A 27,655-nucleotide genomic window follows, 5' to 3' on the forward strand; every position below is an offset into this window, starting at 1 on the left:
ATATCCTTAATCGGCTATAAACATTAAAATAAATTAGAATAGAGGAACATTCAACCCAGTTGGTCAGAAGTGCAAGAGACTATTTAGTCTGCAAACTGTGTGCTCTGGTGTGACGGAAGTAAGTCTAACGAAACCAGAGACAGAAGTGAAGATGCGCACTCACTCGGTCTCCAAGTTACAGGAAAAGAAATACACATATCAGACAGGAAAAGGTAAAAAAACAAGGGCAAGGCTTACTTTAAAATCTGCTAATTGTTGGTTGATGACATCCACCTCGGTCCCCACGACCCACTGGAGGGCCTCCCCCTCCTCTGCTGCCGTGGTCATATCATTGAGCGCTTTCAGCTTCTGATAGAAGTCCTCCACGCGGCCCAGGGTCAGCTCCAGCTGCTCCTGCCGAGCTCGGCTCCTCTCGGTAAGTTTGCTGCACTGTTTGCTCAGGGCTTCTAACTCCCTCTTGAGACCCAGCAGGTCCAGAGTCCCCTCTTCCTCCAGCATTTGTCGGCACTCTGCTTCTGAGGCCTCAATGTCCAGCTTGAGGGCTTGGATCTTGTTAAGGAACAGCCGCACATCCTCTATCTGGGACTGGAGGCTGTCAGTGTCTCGGCCGATAGCACCCATGCCATCCAGCTCATCGTCCAGGTCTGCCAGCTGAGAAAACATTTCTCGGACGCGGCAGTGAAACTGGCCAATCCCTTCCAGCTTGTTCTCCATGGCCATGCAGCCACTGTTCACTCTCTGCTTCACTTCTAGGAACTCCTGCTGGGCAACTTCAGCTTGATGGAGAAGCTGGGAAGCATCAGATCCATCCGGGGCATCCTCCACCAGGCCCCGAGTGAAGTTCCGCAGGTAGTCCACCTGGGGCTCCAGGGTCTGTAGCACTTCCTGCTGGGCTCTCAGCTTCTCCAGGTTCTTGTTGCTGCAGGCTTGAGAGCCGAGGGCATCAAAAATCTCAAGTTGGTGTTTGGCCCCTTCGACTTTCTTTTCAATATTCTTAAAACTTTCCTGGAACTCCTTGAGCCTCTGAGTCATTTCTTCAAGGGACCCCGTTTTGGCCTGTAGCTCTTCTGTGATGGAATCCATGTTCTGGTTGATACCAGCCTTCTCATCCCGGATGTCATCCTCATCTGTCTCTGAAGAGTTGATCAAAATGTCAGCAGCACTGTTCAGGATTTCCAACAGGGAGCGGCGCTTCTCCACCTCGCTTAGCATAGCCTTCGATCTGAGGAGATGGGACTCCAGCTGCACGGGATCCAGAGTGACCTGCAAGTCAGACATCTTGGCCTTACAATCTTCTATCCATGGCACCAGGTCTTCCACGTGCCACTGGTATTTCTGAGCCTTCTGCAGACAGTCCTTGAGCCTGGACTGTCTGTCTGCAGTTTTTTTACTAAGCTCTTCCCAGTGGCTCTTGAGCTCAACCAGCTGGTTTTGTAGAGTCTTCTTCTCTTCTCCAGGAGGCACAGAAAGCAGCAGAGATTCTCCTTCTGCCACAATCACCTCGTAGGAACCACTGTGCTGGTTAAGGCTCTTCTGAAACTCTTCATTCTCCTGTAGCTGAGACTGTAGCTGCTCCAGCTTTGCAGAGATTGGGCGGTTTTTTGCTTGCTGGCTTTGTTTGTCATCCAACCAGGTTCTCAGTTCATCAAACATTTGCTGGAACTGCTGGGTGCTGGCAAGAGCTGCCTGGAGTCTGTTCATGCGATCAGCTGAAATGAGAAAATCAAATTTAAATCATCAAGTCTGAACATGGCATTCAAAATGTTTCCTGGGAGTATATGGTCTAATTGTAGGAAAAGGAAACTGATGCTAACCAAGGGTCTACCTAAAAGAATATACTGTATCCTACACAATCCTCACATCAAGTCTGTAAGGTGATCTGACTAAGACAAGTAAACTTTTAACTTCTAAGCTGGTAAAAAGCCATAAATGTCTCCAGATAAAGAGACAACAAATTAATAACAAAATTTTTCTTGTACAAGACCATCATAAGAAGTCTAGAACATGTTCTAATTTTGTATATATGATATATATGCATGTACACATAGAATATAAATGAGTATCAATGAAAGTACGTGTGTAACTGTACCTATAAGTACATCTAAGAGCATGAATCTCTACCTGCTGGCTGGATTTATACCAGCACTCTTATCTTTAGGGTCACGGTATGTAAAGCCATGTAAAGTTATTGCTCGTGACCAATCAATGTGTGATGACCTTGGCAGTCTTCACTGTAGCTGGACAAAGGCATAGGGTCACACCGTTCTGAGTCCAAAAGCTACTTAAAGGTCACCTTAGATTCTTGGGACCACGAATCCACTCCTTCTTTTGGCTTGCCAACAATGATGGCAGCAGTGTGTTCTTCACCTCAACTCACCTGCAAGGTCTTCTAAACCTTGGAGGGGCAGGGCAACAGTCTCCAAACGCTTCTTCAGCTCATCCTTGAGGTACTGCTCACCAATGAGCACTGACAGCTCATCGCAGAGTGTCTGCGCCTCCTTAATCTCCTGGTCTAATTGCTCCACGTCGGATCGAATCTCACTGGTCTCCTCCAGCTGCTGCTTCACAGCCTCGGGTTGGGTGCTGATGGCCGACTGGCCGCTCAGTCGCTGTCCAACTGCTTTTACTTTCTCTGACAAGTCCTGCAGCAGCTCCTGGTACTGTGTGCTTTTGACAACTGCTTGGTCAATATGGTTGGAACGGGAATTGAGTTTGTCAGTCAGTTCAATCCACTTCTCATTGATGCTCTGGAGCTCCTTCTGCACTTGGCTGGTGGAAGCAGAGGCATCTCCAGGGCCTGTTAGGATGCCCTGAGCGGCCTCGTTCAGCTGCTCATGCTGCTGCCTGCGTGCTTCGAATTCCTTCAGCATAAACTGTGATAGAAATGACACCACAGTGTTTAGATAGAAAACAGATCTAAAAACAGTGTCAAAACACAAACTGATTTTAGATTGTGCCAAGTAGTGCCAACTCCTTTTGAAAATAAAGCAGATAACTCCAAAGACCAGGCTACTGGGAAAATGTAGTATCACTTTTAACAGCTGCTTAATAAAAAAAAAAAACTTATTTTGAAAGGATCATTGATTGTGTCTATTTTATTTCTCTTCCTTATTTGTCCTCTAGTGTTTCAACATCAGTTACTAAGGTCCGCCTTGGTTGGGAAAACAAAGTTTGTTGACTGGATTGGCAATCGTCAGCTCTGCCAGGCAAAACCCAGGCCTCTGAATGAGGAGCTTGAAATTCTGGGTCCCAAAGTGAACTATGTTACTGGCAGAGCTTGCCATTTCAACTCTAAATGCCCTGTTTTGCTTATTTCCTTTCTCAAATTTCCAACAGCACATATAAAGCTATACATTATAATAAAGCACAATTAGATAAAAAGCTTCTTTAAAGCAAGTACTATTCCTTTTCACTCTTTTCTATCCACTGCTTCACTCATCAAAGAAGTTAAGATCACAGGTTCTGGAGTTAGACCTCTGGGTTCAAATCCTAACTCCATCACTCACTAAGCTGTATAAACTTAGGCAGGTTTTTGAAAAGTCCCCAGCTTCCTTATCTGTAATATGAGGATAATAAAGTACTTACTTGGCTGTTGTTGGGATTAAATAAGAAAACTTATGGAAAGTACTCAGCACTTATATTGTGTAAAAATAAATATGCCAGGACCTCAAGGACTAAAAATGTGTAAATAATGAACCATAATAGAATGTAACAGAAATTAAAATGCTGACATGCATGTGGAATTGTGAAAGCAAGAAGTAAAGGTGGTTAATTCCTCAGGGGGTGACAAGCATAGAAGAAGGAAATCAGAAGGGCTTCCAGGTGACACTGAGCAGCACACAAGTCCTCCCAGGAACAGAGAGTGAGGCTGGTCAGAGGAGGGCCTGGGCGCCGCAGAGGCGGGGAGACCCCCAGATCTGTGAGTGCAGCGTGCTCAGGGAGGAACTCACTCTGGGGTGGGAAGAAGCCCGGGTGCGTGGGGGAAGAGCTGGCAAGACAAACTGGCACTAGGCTGTGCAAAGCCTTATGCACCATAGTCGGCAGGTATTTGAGCTTTGTTCAATAAGCAGCCAAGAGCCACGGAGGCATTTTCATATATTCAGATATATGATTTAAGAGGATAACTTGACAATTGTGTGGAGGATAAACTAGACCAAGAAGCCCTTTAAGGGGCTGCTGTTACGGGAAGAGGCCCGAGATGTAGCCTACTAGCATGTAGAGTGGAGAAGAGAGGCTTAGAACAGTGGTTCTCAAATTGGGGTCTGGGGGCCCCTGGGAGTCCCTAAGCCCTTGCATGGCATCAGTAAGGTAAAAGCTACTTTTATAAAAACTAAGATGTCTACCTTTTACGATTCTTATTTTCTCACGACATCGGCTATCACAATAGACTGAATGCAGAGGCAGATATGAAAATCTATGAGACTATTCTATTAAGCGAGACATTAAAAAGTTATTTATTTATTTTTGGCCACAGCTTGCAGGATCTTAGTTCCCTGACTAGAGTCTGAATCTGGGCCCTAGGCAGTGAGAGCACCGAGTCCTAACCTCTGGACCACTAAAGAATTCCCAAGTCAGACACCATTAAAGAAATTTGCAAAGATATAAAATAATGCCATTCTCATGCAATTTTTTATATTTTGGAAAATATTCTTTTTTTCACAAAAATGTTTATCTATGTTAGTGTTATGGTTATATCACTATAATTTTAAAAAGTAATTTATAAATGCACATTTAAAAAATTCCCCAGTGTTTTCATACAGTTAAAATGAATAGATATCAGTAGATGAACACAAGCTTTTCGGGATCCTCAATAATTTTTAAGAGGGTAAAAGGATTTTGAGAGCAAAATGTTTACTTTTGGAATGGAAACCAAAGGATTAGAAAACCACTGGATTAGAAAATTTGTAAGTAGACTACATAGAACTTGGTAATTAATTGGAAGCAGGGACTAAGAGAAAGAGTTCTTTCAAAAATTAGTTTTAGGGGACTTAGTGGGTGGTCAGAAGATACAGAACAATTTTAGGGAAGGATACAGAACAAGGAAATGTTCTAGGCAGGATTTCATCAGAAATGACATACGGGACCAACCTAAATCTCACAGATGTGAGATGTGACATAAGGGGACCAACCTACAGCTCACAGATCCTCAGGATCTCAGGTCCTGAGGTCTGATCAGCAGAAAATCTTTAAGTAAAGCCAGCAGATATAAAACCCTGCATGAAGTAATGTGAATCACTACCACTGGGGATTGAAAGTAAAATATGATTCTAACATTTAGTCAGAAGTGCCCATTCTACCATCTGCTCATCTTACTGTCTCGGTCAACAATATCAAAAATACAGTTATTGAACATTTGCTATTTGATAGGCACCATGATAAAGACCATACAAGCATCTCATTTAAAGTGAGGAAGTAGAGACTTCGAGAGGTTAAATGACTTGTCCAGGGTCATGTGAATCTATCTGTTGAGAGCAGCATTCAAACCCAGGTTCGTGTGCCTCTGAGTTCTTGGCTTGAAAGCTGTCAGGAACTGCTCACCTGGACCTGTTGCTTTTGTGCGTTCAGCATGTTGGGGTCAATAGACAGGGGGCCCAGCACCCCCATCATCAGCTCTTTCTCCATCAGCCAGGGCCGGAGCTGGGATTCTGCAGCCTGGAAGCAGGCCAGATGACTTGCAGATTCCTCCAGCTGCCTTTGCCGAGCCATTGTCACCTCGGTGGCCCTTTCCCATCGGGAATCTGTAGAGAGGAAATGAGAGAATGGATTCCTTTATCCTCGTCAGCCACTAGCCTGGTCCCTAATATTCTACAGGAAATGACCCCTGGAGCATTATTTAAGTTAAAAATAACCTGCATTTAATTTTAACTAAAGTTACAAACAGTTTTGATTCATGACTATGGTGGTGGTTATATGAAACTACCCATGGGATAAAACTTCAGAGAAGTACATACGTACACAACACATGTAAAATACCTTATGCAACATATATATTATTTTATAAGCTGTTTTTAAACTTACTAATTAAGAACAGGACATTATTCATGCCAGTAATTTTTTCATACCAGTACACATTCACCTACATCATTTATAGTTCCTAGTATGAGTATAGCATGTGTGAGTGTGTGTTAGCAGCTCAGTCATGTCCAGCTCTTTGTGATCCCAGTGGACTGTAGCCCATCAGGCTCCTCTGTCCATGGGATTTTCCAGGCAAGAATACTGGAGTGGGTTGCCATTTTCTTCTCCACGAGTACAGCATAATTTATCTAACTCCTTCATTGAATGTTTAGGTTATTTCCTGTTTTTAATTTTTATCATCAATGCTCTCTTTGTCACAGAAAGACTGTCAGTTTGACTTGCCCAAAGAAGCCAAACTTCTGACACCTTGAGTGGAATCTCTGAATTTTTTCCATGATCAGGTTCATTCTCTAACCCTACCTGCCCTTCTTGCTGGCTTATGACAATTAACAAAAAATAATTCTTGTTTACTGGATGTGCTGAAAGCCTATATTTGTTTGAGGACAAGCAATTTAGTGAATTTGTAACACCCCTGTGATAACATACTGAGCTCCTCTTGCATTTTCTTCCAGTTTTCTGCTTCTTGTGAGTTGGGATATGTTATCAATAATTCAGCCAGGGCTTCCTTTACATTTTGGACTTTTGGAGAATTCTGTTCCAATTCAGCCAGGAAGGCCTAGGAGAAAGAACATCACACACACCATGAGATTTCTGGACAGGAAACAAAGCTTGGAGTGTAGAGGAAATGATGGAAAGATGGGGCAGCAATTACAGGCTCAACTTCTGATTCTCTCCATGACTTGTTTCATGACTTTAAGATACCTAACCTTTCTGCTTGAATTTTTACTTAAAAGGAAAAGCCAGATGGCAAGATCTGAATTCCTTTTATGTAACATACATTAGTAACCATAAGAAAATAACTAATCCCTATAAACTAAAAGTGTCAGGAATTGATCCTGATCATGATGATGATAATAGTGATGCTTATGCAGTTGTAAAAGTTGATATTCTAGGCTCAAAGGGAATATTCAAATTTGGGGAGAAAATTGTTTACCAAATTTTTTACATGGTCTTATTTCTTCCACCATTTTCTCTAGTCCTACATGTCAATCTTAAGAATGAACTGCAATCATGGCAGTTTAGATCCCTCTAAATTGTGCTTTGATGGGATGTTTTGGCTATACCATCACATAGAAAATGAGATCCCATTTTCTGAACTGATGCTTCTGAGGAGGGCTATTGTCCTTATTCTCCTTCTGCAAACAGATCTGGTTTTGTTTCTCAATCTGATTTGTAACAATTTCTAATTTCATAGGCAAGAAAATTCTCTGGGAGAATTTAGGCATTTGAGCATTTGAAAATCAAACACTCTGCTCATCATGACTGGGTGGTTGGCCAGGTCTCCTTCTCAGGCCCCTGGGCTCAGGCAGGAACACTAGTACAACAGCCCTTTCCTCTTAGTATTGAGATGCAGCTATTGTGAACACAGTACCTTGTTAGACTCAGCCTGGGCTCTCACTGTCTCTGTCTTGGTTGGAGAGGAAGAGGTGTCCATGCCTTTCAGGACTTCCTCTTTTGATTCCAGCCACTGCAGCACCGAACTTGCCTCCTTCTGAACTTCTTGCATTCTGCTCAGGACAGCCTGAAGGCTTTCCTGCCGTTCCCGAAGCACGCCCCCAAGTTTCTCATATTTCAAGTTTACATCTGACATGTCACACTGGATTTCCGTCAGATCTAGCATCACAGAAACAGAAATCAGACTGGGAATAGCTCTCAAGTATCCCCATTGGTTCCTCACTAAATTATTCATCAGGATTAAGTATCTCTCCCACTCTTTCTAGTGAACTAGAGATTATCTTCCTGCTAAATCACATAAAAGTTCCTGTTTACAAACAAAAGGCAAAAGAGCTCTCACTAACCTGCTTTCTGATTCTGGCATGACATACTCACATGTATAAATAAAATAATAAAATACTAAGTAAACACAGGAGCAGAGAAAGTAAAGGGAGTGAAGGATATGAGGCATTCTTCTACTTCTTTAAACTACAAAGAAAACTTGGTGGGGAGTCTCAGGGCTAGATTAGACCACCTCTAGTATAACTTCTTTATAATTCAAAGATTTGCATACATTTTCTTCCAAGTCTTTCCCTATTGGTCTTATCTAGTGGTCCAGTTTATTTGCTTGTACCTTTATTTCACTGGCTGCCAATCGGTTTAGCCTTTAGCTAGCAACAAAGAGGCATCACGGCTACTTCTCCCCAGATTCTCACGCTTACAACCCATCCTAGCAGCAGTCTTTCCACACATATGGAAACATACACAGATGCAAACATGAACAGTGTCCTAACACACCCAACAAAGAGGCGCTGTTGAAATGGCTTTCTCACCTTTGCAGGTGTGGTATCCGTTTACACTGCCTACAGAGCTTCCTACAGAGGGCAGTATGGAACCTGAGCAGAAGGACAGAGAGACAAACAGGGCGAGACAAAACGTGTTAGGAATACATACAGGCACCGAGTTTATTCTTTGGCTCTCACTGTAAGCTCAGGTATCAGGAAGTTAACACAGCACAAGACAACATACTCATGGAAAGAGACAAATCATTTTAGCTGCCAGGCAACGGTGTCACTAGGGGTGATTCAGCTCCTTAGCAGTAAGGATTACTAATCCTTTCTAGAGGAAATCCAGATTCCCTTAAATCTCCAATTTGAATTCTTTGGACTCTGCCCTAATTTTGTGAAGCAAGTATTAACAGAGTGACTAAGTCTTGAGACTAATATCTGACATACTTTGGAATGAGGATTTATAATATAGCCAAAAAGGTTCGACTTTAACATCAATGTTGTTCACCATAATAAAAATAAACAGTAAGTACAATTAAGGACATAAAAAGCAGCATTCTTTTAGTAAAGACATAAAAGCGAGCCCTTCTTATATTGTTTCAAAAGATTCCCTTTTTTTTTTTCCCATGACTTTCTGCTCCCCTTCCCCCACCAGAAAACAGAAATTCTAAGTACCAATAAATCTGGCTCATAAACATTCCCATAAATTCTGTTTAGGGTCGTTGGTTCTGTTTCTAATTACCACAATTTGACCTATATTCTCTCCAAGTTGATTCCTTACGTTTCAGGAGTATCCCAAGTAAGTAAAAACCAGATCATGCAATTACAAAGATTATAAAGAAATGTGAAGAACAGTCATGACATAATGTAACAACATTCCAAGAGCTGACTAAGACTCTCACATGTACTAATTTCACTGTGGAAAAAGTTATGTGTGAGGTTATATTAGAAAACAGTGATTGCAAAATTTTTAAATGTTAAAATTATTGTATTTTCAATTAAAAAACAGATCAAACACAAAGATCAGATTCCACTCCAGTGTGGTGATGGCTAAAAAGAAACTGGAATAGTAATTTGAAGAAGACAGTCTAGACAAGACTGTCACTAACTCAGTACGTGAGCCTTAATCTGTGGACAGACTTCAGTATCTTCTCTGGGATATGAAGATAATCTTGTCAGCTTTCATGGGGTTACAGGTGAGAGGTAGTGAGGCAGTGGATGTGAAAGCACTTTATGAAGCCAAAAGAGCTCACAAACGTAAGGAACCAGAACATTCATGCGTTTTCAAAGATGGAAGAGAACTTTAAAAGCACTCAGGGTAGTGATCTTCACACTGGTTTTCAAAATAACTAAAAAGGAGCTTTAGGGACTCTGTAAATGTTTGGTTTACCTTTAAGATTCAGCATATATTTCTAAGTACTTAGAAATGGCAGGAAAACATGCACGTTCTATCATGGTGAACACCACATTAACCCAGTAGATACAGTCAATTATGCTGCTTTTTGGGGAGAATAAAGGAGCTCCTGCACCTCTGTGCATACATTTAACTCCTTTCTGAGGGTCACTGATGGGAAAAATTGTAGTTCTTCTCTAACTCTTTAAAATATTCAATCTGACACATGTCCACTCATATACAAAGAAAAACATCTATAGCACATGTGTATTACATAAAATGATAAAAAGGCTCAAAGCAGGCTCTCATCAGGTAGAACTGTGTAATAAAGCAGAACTCAACACTTCATATAGTAAAGTGAACTTTTAAAAACTTTTGCCATCATTTGCAGCTATTTATCTGTGTGAAATGTATTTTTTTGATACAGTGCAACCAAGAAAAAAATGGAGAAATAATCAAATAATGAAGCAGTCATTCAAACATTCTTTTCTTTCCTTCAAATTTCTATATTTACTAAGATAACCTCAATATTCATTGATGAATTGATGGATCTCATAATATATAAATGCTATAAATTCACTTATAAGGGAAATTTATGCCACCAAAATATTTTTATTTGTTTTATAGAGTATAGTTCTAAAGGAGATTTAATTTTTAAATAGATGCAAGTAAAAGAGTTTGAACAATCACTGATCCATTTCAGGAGTCAGAAAGCGTTAGTTCACCAGCAAATCTGTCCCTCCACCTGTTTCTGTATACAAAGTTTTACTGGAACATAGCCACACCCATTCATTTATATATTGTTTATGACTGCTTTTGTGCTACAATGGCAAAGACATATAGTGTGACAGAGACTATATGGCCCACGAGCCTAAAATATTTACAGCCCTTTATAGAAAAAGTTTGCTGGGTGATGTCACAAAAGTCACTGAACTTAGAAGTTTAAGTGTTAGAAAATAAAAGTCACCAATTCTCTGAAATGCTGTCACTTCTAGGTTATTCCAAGACATCTTTAAAACTTTAGGATACAAAAGGAACCTAGCCATCTCAGGGGGAAAAAAGAAAGCAAACTTCGCTCTTACTATTTAAGGGACTATGGAAGTGCATTAACACAGTCTGGTAATAAAATCTAGGAGATCCCAGTTAACAACCAGCAAGTGACTGTGAGCTCAGGATGCATTTGTCTGAAAGACTTAATTTGTAGGCAGAGACTATTCATACATCTGGGCACACTCTTTGTATGTACTTCCAATAAGTATGCCAGTTTCTGGTGTATCAATGCTGATTCCCAAAAACCTAGCCTCTCCCAAGTTGCTTATACCGCTGACCCCAATTTAAAGTTAATCAATAGCCACGCTATTCACATATTTAGAAGAGGGAAATTCCTCAAGATGGAAAATCCTATTTTAATCCTTCCATGTTCATTTGTCAGTTCTATGTGGGCCAACTAGTCCCTTTACTTTCTCCCATCATGGGAAGAGATTCTGTAAAATGGAGCAATGTTACAAAGCAAAAGGGAAAACAGATCAGGTTGAGGGGGAAGACTGCTTCCTTTGTGAAGCCTCCTTTGTTCTCATATCCAACCTTGATTCTAACTTTCATTAAACAAGGGGTCATCATCAAAGGCCAAAGGAAAGAATGATGTTTATTCAATACTTTTTCAAGAGCCTGCACTCACCAGTCTTGGCTTGAGAATCAGGTGCTGTGATCTCCATGATGAGATTTTCTAAAGAAGTACCTTTACAATTGATTTCCTCTACCAAAGTCCCCTTACTTGTCCAGTCATCTAGGAGACCCTGTTTAAAGAACAAAATAGCAGAATGTAATATTTGGAGGCTTTTTCCTCATAATTATGGGCACCTGTTCTACATAAACTCCCCAAAGTTTTGATAAGCATTAAGTAACCATTTTCACTTATTCAGTCATTTCAAGAACTTGATTTAGCTAGCTAAGGAGAATGAGATCCTGGAAGACTCAAGACCTTCTCATTCATTCATGCATTTATCAAGCAAAAAAAATTTTGTTTTTGAGCATTTATTATACACCAGGCATCATGCCAAACGCTGGGGATACAAAATAGGATTGTGACACAGTTCCTAAACCAACAGCTCAGATTATCCATTATAATGCAATAAATGATGTTACAGAAATGTGGAGAGCCACTAGACTCTAAGCACACAAAAAGAGACACATCTAACTGCCTGAAAGGAGGAAAGCTTGGCATTAAGATAAAGAGTTTGCCAGGTGGACAAAGGGAACACTATGCATGTAAAGAACAAAAAGGAAATGCTGTTGGAAGGTAAGATGAGGTGCTAGATACTGAGATGTAGAAAAATACACAGAATCATAGACTACACTTTGCATTTTCAGGGGAACTTTATATTGGGTTTGAAGTCAGAGCTCTAACCATCACAGAAAGCCATTACGATACAATGACATCTGCGCTAAGACAAAAGTGTCTGGTAATGTAGTCTCTAAGCTGTGAACTGCCTGCTATAGAAGTAGAATTTTACTCCTTTCCCAGAAAGGACTAGGCTTTAACCCCTTCCTCCGCACTGAATTCCTACATAGTTTGCTTTTGACTTAAAGCTGCAGAGCAGCAGCAGAGAAAGACACAGAGCCATGAACATCTGGCAAGCTCATGCGCCAAACTTCAAACTTAACCTTGTCAGTTCTTTTATTAGTCACTCTTGATTCCAAAGAGCCACAGTTCTCAAACTGTGCACTGACTCATAGGAAATTTAAAATTTTTGAGCGAAAAACAGTGACATCTGTTGGACACCATGTGAACAACTACCGTTAAGCTGTTTGGTTCTGACCACTTAGCAAGTGAGGTTTTTTAGGTTTTGTTTTTTCTGGCCTTGAGGTGCCATGAAAAATGTCTTGAAACATAGAGGGCACCATGAACCAAGAAATCAGGGGACCTCTGTCCTAGGGAACTCTCCACAGCAAATGCTCCTAGCATCCTCTCTGTGAAAACAATCAAACTCTGTTTTACTAAGAAAATAAGGACAAATGCATGAGAGTTAGGTGGAGGCTGGTTTCAATACAAATAAGAAACACATCAGAGGTGCAAATAGAGCTGGATAACAATGAATCAAGATAGCAGAGAAGAGACTTTGCAGCAGATGGGAGAAAGGTGGGTACTATACCCTTGTCGGTATCTTCCCACCAACTGACTCTAACTTTCCCTTAATTAGTTATGGAGAAATTCTCTCAATTTTGTGATCACATGTCTAGTCACTTGCTCCCATATAACTGTCTAATTCTCAAACACACGATGAGAGTGTAAGTTTCTCAAGACTGGACTCTGATGACCATCTTTCCTATGACTTACCACAGCATGACAGTCATCCCCCTAAAGAGCTGAAACTTTATAGATATCATTCCCAGATTTTTTTTTTTTAATAGGAATGTTTTGGTGCTCAGTGCTTGGACAGGGGTAGGCGGAACTCACATGAAGAGCATGGAGGCACTGCTGTTCTGATACAGATGGATAACTTGGGTTTCTCACACCACTCCCCCACCACAGATTGAAATGAGTACATACAAGCTTCCAAACTGCTGTCTAGCCCAACTCCTGGAGATCCTTTTGTTCACCTACCTTCAGGTGTTCAATCTGCTTTTCCAGCTCTTTAGTACTCATGAAAGTCTCTGCAGGTGGAATATTCCCTTCAGTTTCCTTCAGCCATTTCTGGAAAGTCCTAACCAGCTTCCGGAATTCATCTAATTGCTCCTGGCAAGATGACGCATCTTCCTCTCTGTCAAGGGAGACATTTTGTTACTTGCCAGACGAAGCTTTGTAAAGAAGTCAACTTGAACTAAAACTAGGTTCATCCTAGGGCTCGAGGCATCAGCTTCCTAACAGGGCCTTCCCATCTCATAATCTTTTCCATGGCAGCTCTGGCTCAACAACCACATGTTATGCAGGAGAGCGTCAAACTGAGGAATCTGTTGCCCTTGTTTGGACATTTCTGGGGAAAGGAGTCTTCAATCTTACTCGAGGCTAAAGTGAAAGTGAGAAAAACTAAAGGCAGCCTGCTATTTAGGTACTGTGATACAATGGAAAGAATGCAGGCTTTGGATCTCAAGTCCAGCTCTGCTACTTTTTAGGTCTTTGACTCTTTTAAGGCCCAATTCACATGCTAATTCCTTTAGCAAGGAAGTTGCCAAAACAAAGGCTCAGAGAGGTTAAGCTAAGCACACCCATGAGTCAAATAAATCAAGGAGAAAGAATTCAATTTTGAAATTAAGTTTTGGAAATGGTCACATCTGTTAGACTTCAGACCAGAGATCCTGGTTCTTCATATAGCTAAAGGCCCTCCGCAGAGGGAAAGAAAGACAAAACCTGCTTGGCCTGTGTCCTATCCCCTTCGCCTGCACTAAATAACCTGCTGCTCACAGTGGTGATTTGAGCAACTGCTTTCCTCTAGTCACTAAGGCAGTCCTCTGCCAAATCGAGATATTTATAGCTAAACCAAGAAAAGTCTTATCAAACTTTAAACCCACATGAGGCTTTCTGAGGAGGGAATTACAGCTTTTCAACAGTGAGCCAATAACCTGAAATCAGCCACCTCTGTCACACATTCCCATGTTTGCCTTCAAAGAAGAATCCAGAAACTCCTCCATCATAGCAACTGAAATGTGGTCAAAACCAGCAATGTGAGTGCCAAATAACCTCTAATTACATCTGTGAACTCTATTCCATTTTTTCCTCATTATTTCTAATACTACCACAATCCTTCTTGCTGTCTCAGATTTGTTCTGTTTGGTCCATGTGACTTGGGCTTTCCCTTGTACAGAGGGGGAAGTGAGCCCCATTACTGAGAAGGAACTCACTATTTACTAACAGAAAGACCACTAAGTATTACGTAGACCGAGTAGCTTTGTCTCAAAGAGGCATTTTCCAATCCTTTACAGCTCAGTATCAGAATTTTGATGCTATCTTTGCTGGTAAAGGAGAAGTCATTTCACTCAACAGCAAGAACAAATTAGCTCCATGACACTGACACACATATGAAAACTCACCTTTCTTTAATTGTCTTCTGTAGCTCTGTGAAGTCCTTTTTGAGGTTCTGCACCCTGTATTGGTGCTGGGACAGGTCCAGAGCAAAGCCACAGGAGCTCAGGTCAGTGACTAGGTGCTCAAGAGTATCCAGATTCTCCTGTTGGTCTTCCATTTCCAAATTGAGCTCCTGTCAAGCAAACAAGGAAATGTATTCAGTCCTCTGATCTTTATAAATACTTAAGACTCTAAAAGAATGAAAGGTATCTAGATTAAAGCTGGGACACGTTCTCTCTAATCTGTAGAAAAAGAGGGAACAAGGACTTCCCTGGTGGTCCAGTGGCTGGGAATCACTTGCCAATGCAGGAGGCATGGGTTTGATCCCTGATTTGGGAAGATTCCACATGCCCAAGGGCAACTAAGCCCATGTGCCACAACTACTGAGCCTGTGCTCTAGAGCTCTTGACAATTGCAACTACTAAGCCCGTGCACCCTAGGACCCATGCTCTCAACAAGAGAAGATGGCACAGTGAGAAACCCATGCACTGCAACTAGAGAGTGGCCCTCACTTGCTGCAAGTAGAGAAAGCCCACACGCAGCACTGAAGCCCTAGGACAGTCAAAAATAAAAACATTGAAAAAAAGAAAAAGAAGGAATAAGAATCGAGCATTTTACTGTGTTGACTGCTAGATCAAAACATAAAATATGTAGGATTTCTCCAATCCATTTGAGAGTGGCTGGAAATTAGAAAGAAGCCTCGTCTCCTTTAAACAAATCTTTGAAGAATCCAGAGGCAGCATGACAGAATAAAAAGAATATAAGTTTCTGGTGTAGAAAAGATGTGAAATTCAATCATGGCTGTGTCACTTACTAGTCTATGATCTTAAGCTATTAAACTTCTCTAAGCTTTCATAGTCTGTCTATTCTTTAAAACAGGTAAATAAACTCTTTACTGTTATTTAACACTGTATTGAAGATATTGGCCAATGCAATTGGGTAAGAAAAAACATTTTGTGGCATAATAATTTGAAAAGAAGAGGTAAAACTATATTTGCAGATTACATGAAAGTATATTTGTAAAATCTCAGAGAATCAACAATATAACCAGATTGAAAAGTGAAGTAATCCAAGAAGGGAGAAGAATATAAACTCAACATACTAAAATCAAGAATAATACAATAGCAGCATAAAAGGTACAATTTTAGGAATCAACTAATAAGAAATGTACAGAACCTTTACAAATAAAACTTTAAAACATGTCTGAATGACATGAAAGCCGACCTGTAAAAATGGAAAAATGTCCATAAAGATGTGTGTATGTGTATGTGTGTACGTATGCACATACATGCTGTGAATAAGTGAAGTAATGTGACCCAAATAAAATGTGACCAACATTTTTCTCTAAGACTGATAAAGTTGATTCAAGTGTTCACATGGAAAAATAAATGTACAATTATAGCTATGAAAAATCCTAAAAAAGAAAAAAATGGGGGAGATCAGCCTTACCAGATAGTAAAACATACCATAAATCCTCTAGAATGTTAACAGAAAGACCAGTGAAATAGAATAGAAAATCAAGAAACAGACTTGAATACATATGACATTTTGTATATGATAAAGACAGATTCTCAAATTACTGGAGTAAATACAGATTTTTCAAATAAATGACATGGGGAACAACTAGATAGAACTTTGGGAAAACATAAACTTGAATTCATACTTCATTTATACTTCAGAATAAACTTGAATTGTTAAAGTATTAGAATTTTAAAAACAGAGGAGAAAAAAAGAAACCGTGTAGGTACAGTTCATCATAACCTGAATATGGCAAAAGGCTTTCAAACCGTGACTAAAAACACATCTTCAATGAAAGAGTGATACCTCTAGTCTCAAACTATACTATGAAGTTACTACAACTGTACTACAAAGTCAGCAAAACACTATGGTGCTGGCGCACACACACACAGACATATACAGCAACGGAACACTACAGAAAGCCCAGGGTATACATGGATAAAGAAGATGTGATACACACACACACACACTCAGGGGAATGTTACTCAGCCACAAAAAGCATGCAATCTTGCCATTTGTGACAACATGGATATATCTAGAGTGTATGATGCTAAAGGAAATAAAGCGGACGGAGAGAGACAAATACTGTTGATCTCATTTATATGTGAAATCTCAAAAACAAAACAAGGGAACAAACAAAAATGAAAACAGATTCATAAATACAAACAGGTGGTTGTTAGAGGGAAGAAGGGTGGGAGAATGGCAGAAACAGATGAAGAGAATTAAGAGGCATAAACTTCTAGTAATAAAATAAATTTAAATCACAGGGATAGAACATATAGCATAAGGAATATGGTCAATAGCACTGCAATAACTCTGAGTGGGGACAGATGTTTACTAGCCCTATCATGGTAATCATTTCATACTGTATTGAAATGTTGAGCCACTATGTTGAACACTTGAAACTAACATAATATTGTATATCAACTATATTATTTCAATTTAAAAAAAACTGATAAAATCTACTGTGTAAAAATTTAACAAAAAATTTTACATGACCAAAAAACATCCTAAGGAAAGACAAAAGACAAACTGAGAAAATATGGCACAAATGAACTTACCTACAAAACAGAAAAGACTCACAGACACAGAGAACAGACTTGTGGTTGCCAAGGGGACGTGAGGTGGGGGAGGGAAGGCCTGGGAGCCTGGGATTAGCAGATGTGAACTATCACATGTAGGATGGAGAGGCAACAAGGCCCCACTGTGCAGCGCAGGGAACTATATTCCATTCCTGTGATAAGCCGTAATAGATATTAAAAAAGGAACGTCTATAACCAAGTCACTCTGCTGTGTAGCCGAGACTGGCACAACGTTGCAAATCAACTATATTTCAATTAAAAAATTAAAAACAAAATAAAAACAGATCGCAAAAAAAGAGACAGAGAAAGATTTCCTAATCCTACCCACTGAAAGGACCTAGAAGCAATAGCATCCTGGTGGCTCATGCAGTATCTGGATTTTGATGTCTAAATATAATTCTCCAGTAAAAATAGGCTTCCTTGGAGAAAGGGGTGATTTCAGGTATGGGACAGGGAAATTACAAGGTGACATGACACACTGCGCCACAAAGTAAGACAGTACTAATATACTGGTGGGGACATGTCAGACAGACCCCAGGAGACAGCCTAAAGGGGCTCTCATTGACCAAAAACGGGACATTGCTTGAATATAAAAAAGAACAATAATGATAATGAATAGGGGACCCCATAGTGACACTCTTTTATACATTTATAAAGAGAACGAAAACAGCAATTGGTAGATCGAGATGAAAAGTATGCAGTGTTTATTGTACTATTCCTTTTACTTTTCTAGAAGTTGAAAAAATTTCAAAACAAAAAGCAAAAAGTGAGGAGAGCAAACCAAACAAAACAATGAGCTCACAGTACAGTATGGAAAAGGTTACATAGCTGGATAAACCCAAGGTAGTGATGTGGGCATATGGCAACGCTAAGGTACCACAGGTGGTAGGTGGGCAGCTGCAGCCGTTCTGGAGCTCAAGTTAGCCACTACTTGATCAAATTAAGTACAGGCATATACTGTGATCCAGCAATTCTACTCCTAGATACACATCTGTATCTGTGGAAGGTAGTATTTTCAGCTCTGCCTACTAGCTGTATGGTAGGATTACACTTCTCTACCCACTTTGAAAGTCAGGTATGATCGTGTGAAACTTGCTTTGACTAATAAAATGTAAATGGATATGGTATGTGCTCTGAAACTCCAGTACTTTGGCCACCTCATGCAAAGAGTTGACTCATTGGAAAAGACTCTGATGCTGGGAGGGATTGGGGGTGGGAGGAGAAGGGGACGACAGAGGATGAGATGGCTGGATGGCATCACGGACTCGATGGACGTGAGTCTCAGTGAACTCTGGGAGTTGGTGATGGACAGGGAGGCCTGGCGTGCTGCGATTCACGGGGTCGCAAAGAGTCGGACACGACTGAGTGACTGATCTGATCTGATCTTCCCCTTGCAGTAGTAATCATGAAAACATATGTCAGGATGAAGTTTCCATCAACTTGAAAGACTGAGTGATTATGGTGAGCTAAGTATCCCTGCTGATCTGGGCTGAACACATGCTATGAGTGAAAAATAAAGCTAGGCTGTGTTTTTTAAAACTGAACAAACAATATGAAGTTTACAGGATAGCTGTGAGAATTCTTTTAGACAGTACAGGTCAAGTTTCCAGTATACTGACTAACATGTGCTCAGTTAACATTTGTTTTTCCTTGCCCTTCCTTCCCCTTTATTCCACCAATCTGGCAGATAAAGTCTCACCTGGATCTGTTGGAAGAAATGTGCAATATCCTGATCTGGCTGATTCCCAGAGGCCAGCAGCCGACTTTTGTTTTCCATGAATTGCTGCAGCTTCTCAGAGAGATGTTCAAACATCTCTGCCTGAGGCAGAAGCTTCTTTAGGGAGCTCTCCTTTTCTTGCTGCTGTAGACAGAGCTGTTCGAAGCGCTGGCTCACCTCAGCCAGTTTGCCCTGCAGCACAGCGGCCGTGGTGCTGTCTGCTGTCTCCATGAATTGGGTCACCATATCACGGGTGGCCTCCAAGCTGCTCTTCTGCCGAGCAATGTCCTGCTTCAATTTCTGTCATCAAGAGCATATCTGTCAGCTCCTGGCTCACTTATTCTGGGACATCTGAGCCACAGACTAATAAACTTCTAGTAACTACATGCTCACCTCCTCAAAGAGGCTTGAAGGATTGCAACTGAACCTTCAGAACATCATCGATACTCTTTCTTCTCCACCCCAGGCCACTGATGACTTTGCTATTACCACTCTCCCTCAAGTTTACCAATGGTTTGGAAATTGAGCGGACATACCATTGCTTTGATTAGCCATCATCTCTAAGTCTATTAGAATATTCATGGAAATACATTCTTTTCCTGATACTTTACCAAAACGATGCCACTATGGTAGGTGGCAAATATACCCTCTCTGCTGACTCCTGGGGCACGAGTCTCACCATGTTAGTGGCCAGGGCTTCCTGGACGACCCCTGATGACAGCGACACCACCTGCTCCTCTTCCAGGCTATTTTCCACTTCTCTGATGGACTGCAACAAGCCGTCCAGGCTTTCCTGGACACTCTGAGACTGGGCAATTGCCTTCTGCAGCAGAGCAGAGCGCTCCGCCAGGCTGCTGGAGAGGTGTTGGAAATGGCTGAGTATGGAATCTGGAAAATCAAGGCCATGACAAGAAAAAGTGGAGACAATTTTTCTGTTGCACTTTTTAAAAAATGTATTTAAACTGTACACGTTAGTTATTATAACAATGGACATCAAGGCAAACAGACTAAGCTTAAATACATCACTATTTGAACCAAACTCAATAAGCATTGTATATTTAGCACCTACTAAGTGCCAAAAATTGTGCTCAGTGCTGAGGACTAAAGATTATGATGATAAAGTCCCTGTCTTCCACAAACCTTAAAACTCTAAAAGAGAGCGTAGGTAGTGGAAGGCATATCAATTAACCATAAAAATAAAATCACAAGTGCTATATTGGTACTAGGAGTACTGTACTAGAGAAGCCAGAAGGAAAAGTTATTTATCTTTTACTTCTTGGGGATGGGGGTGGGGGTGGGGTCAGGAGTTTACCAAGGAAGTAACTTCCTGGTTACATCTAGAAGCAGGAGCAAGATTTCATCATGTACAGTAAGCACTCGTCCATGAGATTTTCCAGGCAAGAGTACTGGAGTGGGGTGCCATCGCCTTCTCCGTGATAAATGTTAGCAGTTAAGAAACAGGACAAACTTCAGGGGGAAAGCAACGAGGAAATGACTAGCTCATTTGGGAAAGGAAGGAAGTCGGGTGTGGTAGGAAGGTGAGTGTCTGCAGAAAAAGGGGTGAAGCCAGGCCACGAAGGCCTCCTATGGTGTGAGATTCAAGTTCATTAGAGGGTTAGCTCTTTGTGCTTGGAGCCACAGCTCCTCGCCAGCAGCACAGATGCTTGTACGCAACAGTGTGAGATACCACAGAACAGAGGGAAACACTTGGTGGCAGGCGAGCGCTTTGGCCATTGCTGTTTCATACCTGTAGTTTCTTGAACATGCTTGCGGTCTGGGGCTGGCTCCCCTTCAATTTCCATGAGGTCGTGAGCTACTTTTTGGAGTTTTTCTACAGGTACTTGGTGCTCAGCCAATTCCTCCTGCAACTGCTGCTTGTCCATGAAAAAGGACAAAAGAAAACCTTTAGAGTGAAGTAATCAAAGCTGGTTTCTAGGGATCGAGAGCTACTGGGCAGCTATGTAGAATAATTCTGCTTATCCACAGCCACAGATGTCAGAATATAGTGTTCAGGAATCAGATATTGTCCAAGGCATCCCGACCCCTGCCTTTCACCTCTGCAAGCACTTGCTTTGCTTTGGGGGCGCTCTGAGCTGTGTGGAACAAGAGCCCGTGCCCCGGCTCACCTTTGTGGTTGCAAACTGCTGTTGCAGGACCCCTGGGTCAGAGGCAACTGTGTCTGAGAGGAGCTTCTTCACACTGGCCTCGCAAGCTTTCATCCAGGCCTGCAGGCTGTCGGCGCTGCTCTGAAACTGCTGATACTGGCCTAGCAGCGTGTTCAGGTGAGCGCCCAGGCGTGTACACTGTGCCAGAGAAAGAAGGGAAAGCAGACCAAAGCAGGTCAGGCCAGGGGCAGCAGCCTCCCAGGTAAGTCCAAAGAGGCCTGCCTGTGCTCCAGGGACCTGACTGTGACTGCAGGTAAGGACAGGTGAGCCTCCCAGGTAGACGGGAGCAACCATTTTCTACAAGTGGGTCCTGATTGTTTGACCCATACTATCCACCCCAACTTTACTATATACCGGGGAAGACACAGTGAGTTGTATGACAGTCTACCGATGAAATACACATCAAGCTGCAGGCAAAGGTGGGGCTCAAAGGTACAAAACATTTTCCCTTTGGGAGCATTAAAGATGTTGGCAAAAACATAAGACAGGTAAAAAGAACTAAGTGGATTCTGTATCTTAGGAGCTAAAGGAAGTTCTTTGATAGGGCGGAAGATGAAGCTTTACCCTGAATGTTCTGTCCAGGAATGAAGACTATATATTTGGTTTAAGTTTCCCTGTGCTCTGTCTCTTGGGAGTCCACGCCTGCTGGTCAAAATACAGGGAGGCGATCACTCCCACCTTCACCACTGGAGTGAGACATACCCCTAGCTCAGGTCGAGCATAAGCCCCTGGGCTTCCACATTTTTTTTTTCCCCCAGAGGCTCATAAAGACGTTCTGCAAGTCCACTTGCTCACTGTGTCCTGAGGTTCTTACTGTAAGCTGCAGAAACCACCCACGGTTGTGTGAAGGCTACCATTGACTGCTGCACCAGGGGGCCGCCAGATGTCTCGCCCATACCTCTGCATGGAGAGTGCTGTATCTTTCTGTCGCGTCTTTCAGCTTGGCCTTCACTAAGGTTCCAGTTGCTGATGCTTCCCTGCCATCATCGAGGCTGTTTCCTGTGTCCAAGACCTTCTGTCCCGAGATAGTCACAAATCGCAGGTCTCCTTTGTGGGAAATGACATCCTCTGAGAAGCTCCCCTGCCGCTTCAGCAGGGCGGGAAGGGCCTCGGGGCTGCTGCCTCCCTGATGCATGCTCTCCAGCTCTTTCTCAGATCGTTCCAGCCAGTTCTCAAACTCTCGATGGTCCTGCAGAAACTTCTGCAGCTCGTCCCGCAGTGTTTGCACCTGCTTCAGTTCTGCCTCCGACTGGGCCAGGGAAGTCGCATACTGCTCCTTCAGCTCTCCGAGCTTCTCTTGCAGCAGCTGTTGTTCCTCGGGTGTGAGGCTGTGGCCGTGCTGGTCCAGGAAGGCCTGGGCTGACTGCGTAGCCAGGATGAAATTCTGCTGCTGAGACAGCAGTTCTTGGTGACGAGCCTGGCAAAAAATATCCCCCCAAACAAAGGACTATCAGTAGGGATACCACAATGACTTGGTTATGTCTACAGCCGGAAGTAGGGAGAGATCTCAATAGGCCACTTTTCCAGCTGCTCAGATATCACCAGTCTCTCTGAATTGCTAGGTATTATGCCATATGCTAATCCCAGGTGAACTGATTTACCGAGGATCTGATGGCGACCGCGTGTTATCTCATCTGCCTTGCGCCACCATCTGCAGTGCAGGTGGACTACAGAATTCCCGTATCAAAGAGGGGATGAGTGAATGCCAAAAAGGTGTCGTATGTCTTAACAGAGGCCATGTAGATAATCATGGGACAAACTGACTAGAACTGGAGTCTCTTCACTAAACTACCCCAGGTCAAAGAGACGGTACAAGTGGCCAACTAAAACCACCCACACTGATGGAAGGAGTGAACAGTCTTCACAAGTCATACATGTGACAGCATAAAACAGGTCATCTGCAAATGCTAAGCTGTGAAACATGTCACTCATATATCCTTGAAGAGCGTTCCTACTAGAAAATACCTTGGGAAACTAGTTTTTCAGATAAGCAATTTGCATATTAGTAAGAATAAACTGTCTTTCTGCATGGTACAGACAGTACAGGTAGTCTGCACTTTGTGTGTGCTCTGTTTACATGTGGACATGTGGAACTTTTTTCTGTTTAAGAAAGGGAACATAAGTTCTTTGAGGACAGTTGTGGTTGCTTTGTTCCTAAAATGTTCTTGCCGAGGCTAACAGAAGACAGTGGGTGCTTAGGAAGTGTTCTTGTAGCTACTGTAACACAAGGGAAAGCTGATAGTAGTCTGAACTGCAATAATACCTCGATGGAGATAAAAAGTGTGATGTCTTTGAGAGATATAAGAAGCACGGGATTTGATGACTGATTCAAGTGGGAGAGGGAGGTGGGGGAAGGAATCTAGGGTGATATTTTAGTCCAGGCAAGTGAGTGGGGATTTAGGAAGAACATGTTCATTGGGGAAGAGGTACTTTAGAAAAGAGAAGGTCCATTTCTCAGGTTGAGGTGCCTGTGGTTCCAAGCTGCAGAGAGAAGGATTTATACACTCAGGACAGGCATTAGGGCTGAAGACAAATAAATACATGGAGATCACTAGTAACAGGAAGTGAAGTGTCATGGATGGATGAGATTACCTAAGGAAAGTATATTCTAAATGATTAAGATGAGACCTAGGCTACAACTTGCAAGTGCATCAGTGTGTTTCAGAAGCTGGCCAGAGGAAAGGGAGAATTACCACGGAAGATAGTGCTATGGAAACAAGGGGGGAACTATTTCCAGGGGAGTGGTCAAGGGTGTTAAGGCTGCTGAGAAATCAGAGATATGAACTGAGAAGTTCTCACTGGATTTAGGGCAGGAGGTTATGGTGACTTGCCCAGGGCAGGAGAGATTCACCCAGCATTGTGAGAACAAGCTAACATGCTCACCTTCAACTTTTCACACTGCTTGTCCAGCTTCTCTGGGGCTTCATTCAGCCCAGTGTGACCATCAGTAGTATCCAAGGCTCCTTTCTCCAGGTTGCCTGAGAGCTGCTCCATCTGTCCTTCTGATGATCCCACTGAGGTCACCCAGTCCAAGAGAGCATCGATCTTCCTCCTGTTCTCTGCCAGTTCCTTTGCTGCTTTACTCTGAAAGCCACAGGGGGAGTCTAGTGAGAAGGCCTTAAATACTCATCTACCATATAACCAAAGGTTAAGTAAAGGGAAAGATGTTTAGGTCAAAAAAAAGAGAGAGAGAGAGAGAGAGAGAGAGAAACTCTAAGGCTGGGTATAAACAGTCTTTGCACCCACAAAGAAAAACAAGCATCTTCTTTCTAACTCTGTTGAAAAATAATCACTAAAATGATCCCTAAATTTGATCTATATCTCATCACTTTTAACAAAGGATTTGAATCCCAGGATTTGAAAAGGCCCTATTAAATGGTGATTTTGTCCTGGCAACCCTCCAGGTTTTACAGAATTCTTGCTAGGTATGCAGAAGTTACACACTAGCTTGGTAGGATAAAAAATAACACAATTACACTCAATTACCTGGCTGCTCGTCCTTAAAGAAATCACAGACCACTCCCATCCTTTCCTCTGCCAAGCAGAGCACTGAATTCTGAAACTTGCCTCTCAAATTCTGTTTTCTGAATCAAGTATTTTACTAATAAAAGAGGTTATGCTAAGTGATATGTACATGTATTTCAGAATTCATCTTCAGGTAACGTACTTTTCTTTTCCACGTTCTCTACCGCCCTGAGTAGTGTACAAGTTCACAGCCAGACAAAGAACTCTAATTCAGTTAGCCAGTGCTAAGTGGGGTGCAGAAGACCATGAGACTTCACCTTCTTTTAAGTTTATCCCAGTGCCATGATTTCCCACTGAAACTGTAATGGCAGTTTGAGGAGAACTTGAGGCACATTAAGACTGCCCAGGTGTCTTCATTAGCACCCTCAGATCACCAGTCTAGATTCATGTGAAAAATATGCCCTGTGCTTTTTCCCCAAAGATGATGATGATGGTGATGGTGATTTGGAATATGAACTTTCTATCAACTATTCCTGACTTAAAGTCCTTCAGAATGTTTCTTATAAAAATAAATATCAACTCACAGATCAGCTCCTGAATGAGCCCTTTTCCTCAATCCTATGTTCTCTGGAAGGCCATTAGCTTTTATTTGTGTAGGTACCAATTTTTTTTTTTTGAAAAATACCAAGCATCATAGCAGTCTGGTTACCTTTTCAGTCTCCTGCTGTAAGGCTGAGGTCACCACTTCCTCTAGCTCCTTCTGGGCCAGCTTTGTCCTTTCCTGGAGAGCTTCATACTGCTCCTTAGCCTGATGAAGTTTCTCCTGGAGAGCTGTCAACTCATCGGGACTCAATTTAGTCTGGTTCTCTTCCAGGAACCCTTCAGTGTCTTTGACAACACTGGCAAATGAGGTGGCGTGATTCTGAATATCATCCTGTAAATCCTTAACACACGAAAACAGAATAGCAGAGGTTTCAACTTTAGCACTTCTAAGACCTCTCAACAGCACGAAGATGGAATGACTAGAATGACATTATCTGCAATGGACATATGTCCCTGACTATAATTTGCTCAGGTTTATGCCTAAACCAATGCAGATAATAAAATTTTAAATGCTTTTAAATTAAGAAGCTTCTAAAAATATTTAATTTTTTAAGAAAAATTTAAATTTCTAAGAAGATATTTAGTGAAGATATAAAAGGAAAAATGCCCACAAATACGATTTTTGTTTTGCAATGACTTATCCTCAAAGAGATCATTCTTCTGTAAAGCAGAGCTGACAATGGGACTCTAACAGTGTTGAGACCTGGCTGGTTCTTCGTAAGTCTCTGGGTTATCACTCCTGAACCCTCATGTAGCCTACAAAACCCAGCGTGATCTGGGTCCTGCCTCCTCCTCAGGCTTATTGTTCACTAATCTTCCTTTTCTTCTTTGCAGTACAGTCAAACTAGCTTTTTTCCAATTCTTAAGTACTGTGCTTGATCGCAATTCCACCTTAGACTGACGTGCAGGCGTCTGCCTGGCGTGTCTTCTTCCTCCTCCCACCCCTTCATGCATCAACCCCTATGTATCCTTCGATTCTCAGTTTAAGTGACACTTCTTTAAAGGAATCTTCTGAAATATAAGCCAAGATTGGGTCTATGTTCTTATGTAACGTTTCCTTTATAGATATAATAGTGAATATATTATATGTTCATTTTTGTGATTATCTGTTTAAAGTCTGTCTCTTCCATGACACTATAAGCTTCATGAGAGCAGGGATATTTAACCATTATGTTGCTGGCACTAGACACTGGGCCTGGCACATAGCAAGCCTTTCTAACTACCTGCTGAAGGAATGAAAAAAGTGAGTTAACTCTTACTGACCTTCAGGTCACTTTGGTTCTTCTGCAAAGCAGAGAGATCCTGCTGGGTGGCTCTACCTTGATGGCCAGCCAATGCTCTTTCTGCCTGTCCCACCCAGCTGCAAAGATCCTCCAGTTTCTGGTGACAGGTATTTTGTTGTTTCTGCAGGGTCTAATTAAAATGCAAAGGGGCCAAGAGATAATTAATGATTCTTATTTTATAAATATAAGATAACTCCCTGAAATGTAAAACAGGAAGGTTATATCACAAGGATGGAAAAGTTGGTGGGAGACTAGAGCAGGAAAAGGCACAGAAATCATATTCAGAAAGTTCCTCTCATTTGGACAGTCTATTGGTCTAGATCTATGGCCTGAATTACAATTAGGAGTGATTTCAGGTGAGAATGCTCTGAGGTTTTGGTTTGGAAGCTCCTTGCCAAACTGCTTATTATCCATGGAAATGGAGCAGAGAGAGCCTAGATGCTTAAAATCCATAGATGATACTGGGTATGATAATAAATGATAGGTTCTGATCACTTCTGGATCAGAAATGGATGATACACTACATATGAAGTCATAATATGGAAAATTAGAAGGACTGGACTAGGAGGAAAAATCAAGAAACTGGATAATTCATAAGCTAATTGAGCTTCTTAATAATTAATCTGACTTTATATAAATCAAATGTCTCACAAATGCAGACACCCATTAAATGGAATGATTACTTGCCAGGCGTGAGGGGCTTGGCTATTTTGAGAAGAAGGGAAGTACCTAAGAATAGCAATGGGCTCTGTCCTTCAGGTGTCTACACCAATAGCCAAGAGAAAAGCCGGTCCGAGGGGAGCAGGGATTTGCTTCTGTGCCTGATCCTTTTCCAGACCTCTCAGTCACATGACACTGAAGCACCTGATTGAGCAATTGAGCATGATGTGTTCTCCTGATCATCCTTCTAAGACCATTTTCCCACCAGTTTCTACCTTCTGATGGCATTTTGAGTCACCTGCACTTACAAACAGGTGCCCAAATTGGCCCTCTCTCCCCAGCTTTAGGAC

At 41.9% G+C, this 27,655-nt stretch overlaps 1 protein-coding gene across 3 annotated transcripts in view; it reads right to left on the bottom strand.

Moving 5' to 3' along the window:
- The window catches only part of MACF1 (microtubule actin crosslinking factor 1), a 320,564-nt gene that overhangs the window by 85,253 nt on the left and 207,656 nt on the right, over window positions 1–27,655 (bottom strand). For all 3 annotated transcript variants that reach the window (XM_055586319.1, XM_055586318.1, XM_055586320.1), the window contains exons 42-58: window positions 26,626–26,775; window positions 25,469–25,702; window positions 24,178–24,378; window positions 22,193–22,711; window positions 21,256–21,432; window positions 20,877–21,000; window positions 19,809–20,017; window positions 19,112–19,429; window positions 14,779–14,945; window positions 13,355–13,511; window positions 11,429–11,546; window positions 8,403–8,465; window positions 7,508–7,749; window positions 6,562–6,691; window positions 5,539–5,738; window positions 2,378–2,873; window positions 238–1,709 (exon numbers count right to left, since the gene is read on the bottom strand). In XM_055586319.1, coding sequence (XP_055442294.1) covers window positions 238–1,709; window positions 2,378–2,873; window positions 5,539–5,738; window positions 6,562–6,691; window positions 7,508–7,749; window positions 8,403–8,465; window positions 11,429–11,546; window positions 13,355–13,511; window positions 14,779–14,945; window positions 19,112–19,429; window positions 19,809–20,017; window positions 20,877–21,000; window positions 21,256–21,432; window positions 22,193–22,711; window positions 24,178–24,378; window positions 25,469–25,702; window positions 26,626–26,775 — 4,977 coding nt within the window. The remainder of the gene's footprint in view (window positions 1–237; window positions 1,710–2,377; window positions 2,874–5,538; window positions 5,739–6,561; window positions 6,692–7,507; window positions 7,750–8,402; window positions 8,466–11,428; window positions 11,547–13,354; window positions 13,512–14,778; window positions 14,946–19,111; window positions 19,430–19,808; window positions 20,018–20,876; window positions 21,001–21,255; window positions 21,433–22,192; window positions 22,712–24,177; window positions 24,379–25,468; window positions 25,703–26,625; window positions 26,776–27,655) is intronic.

The sequence above is a fragment of the Bubalus kerabau genome, chromosome 6 (genome assembly GCF_029407905.1).
Source record: "Bubalus kerabau isolate K-KA32 ecotype Philippines breed swamp buffalo chromosome 6, PCC_UOA_SB_1v2, whole genome shotgun sequence".
NCBI classification, from domain to species: Eukaryota; Metazoa; Chordata; class Mammalia; order Artiodactyla; family Bovidae; genus Bubalus; species Bubalus kerabau.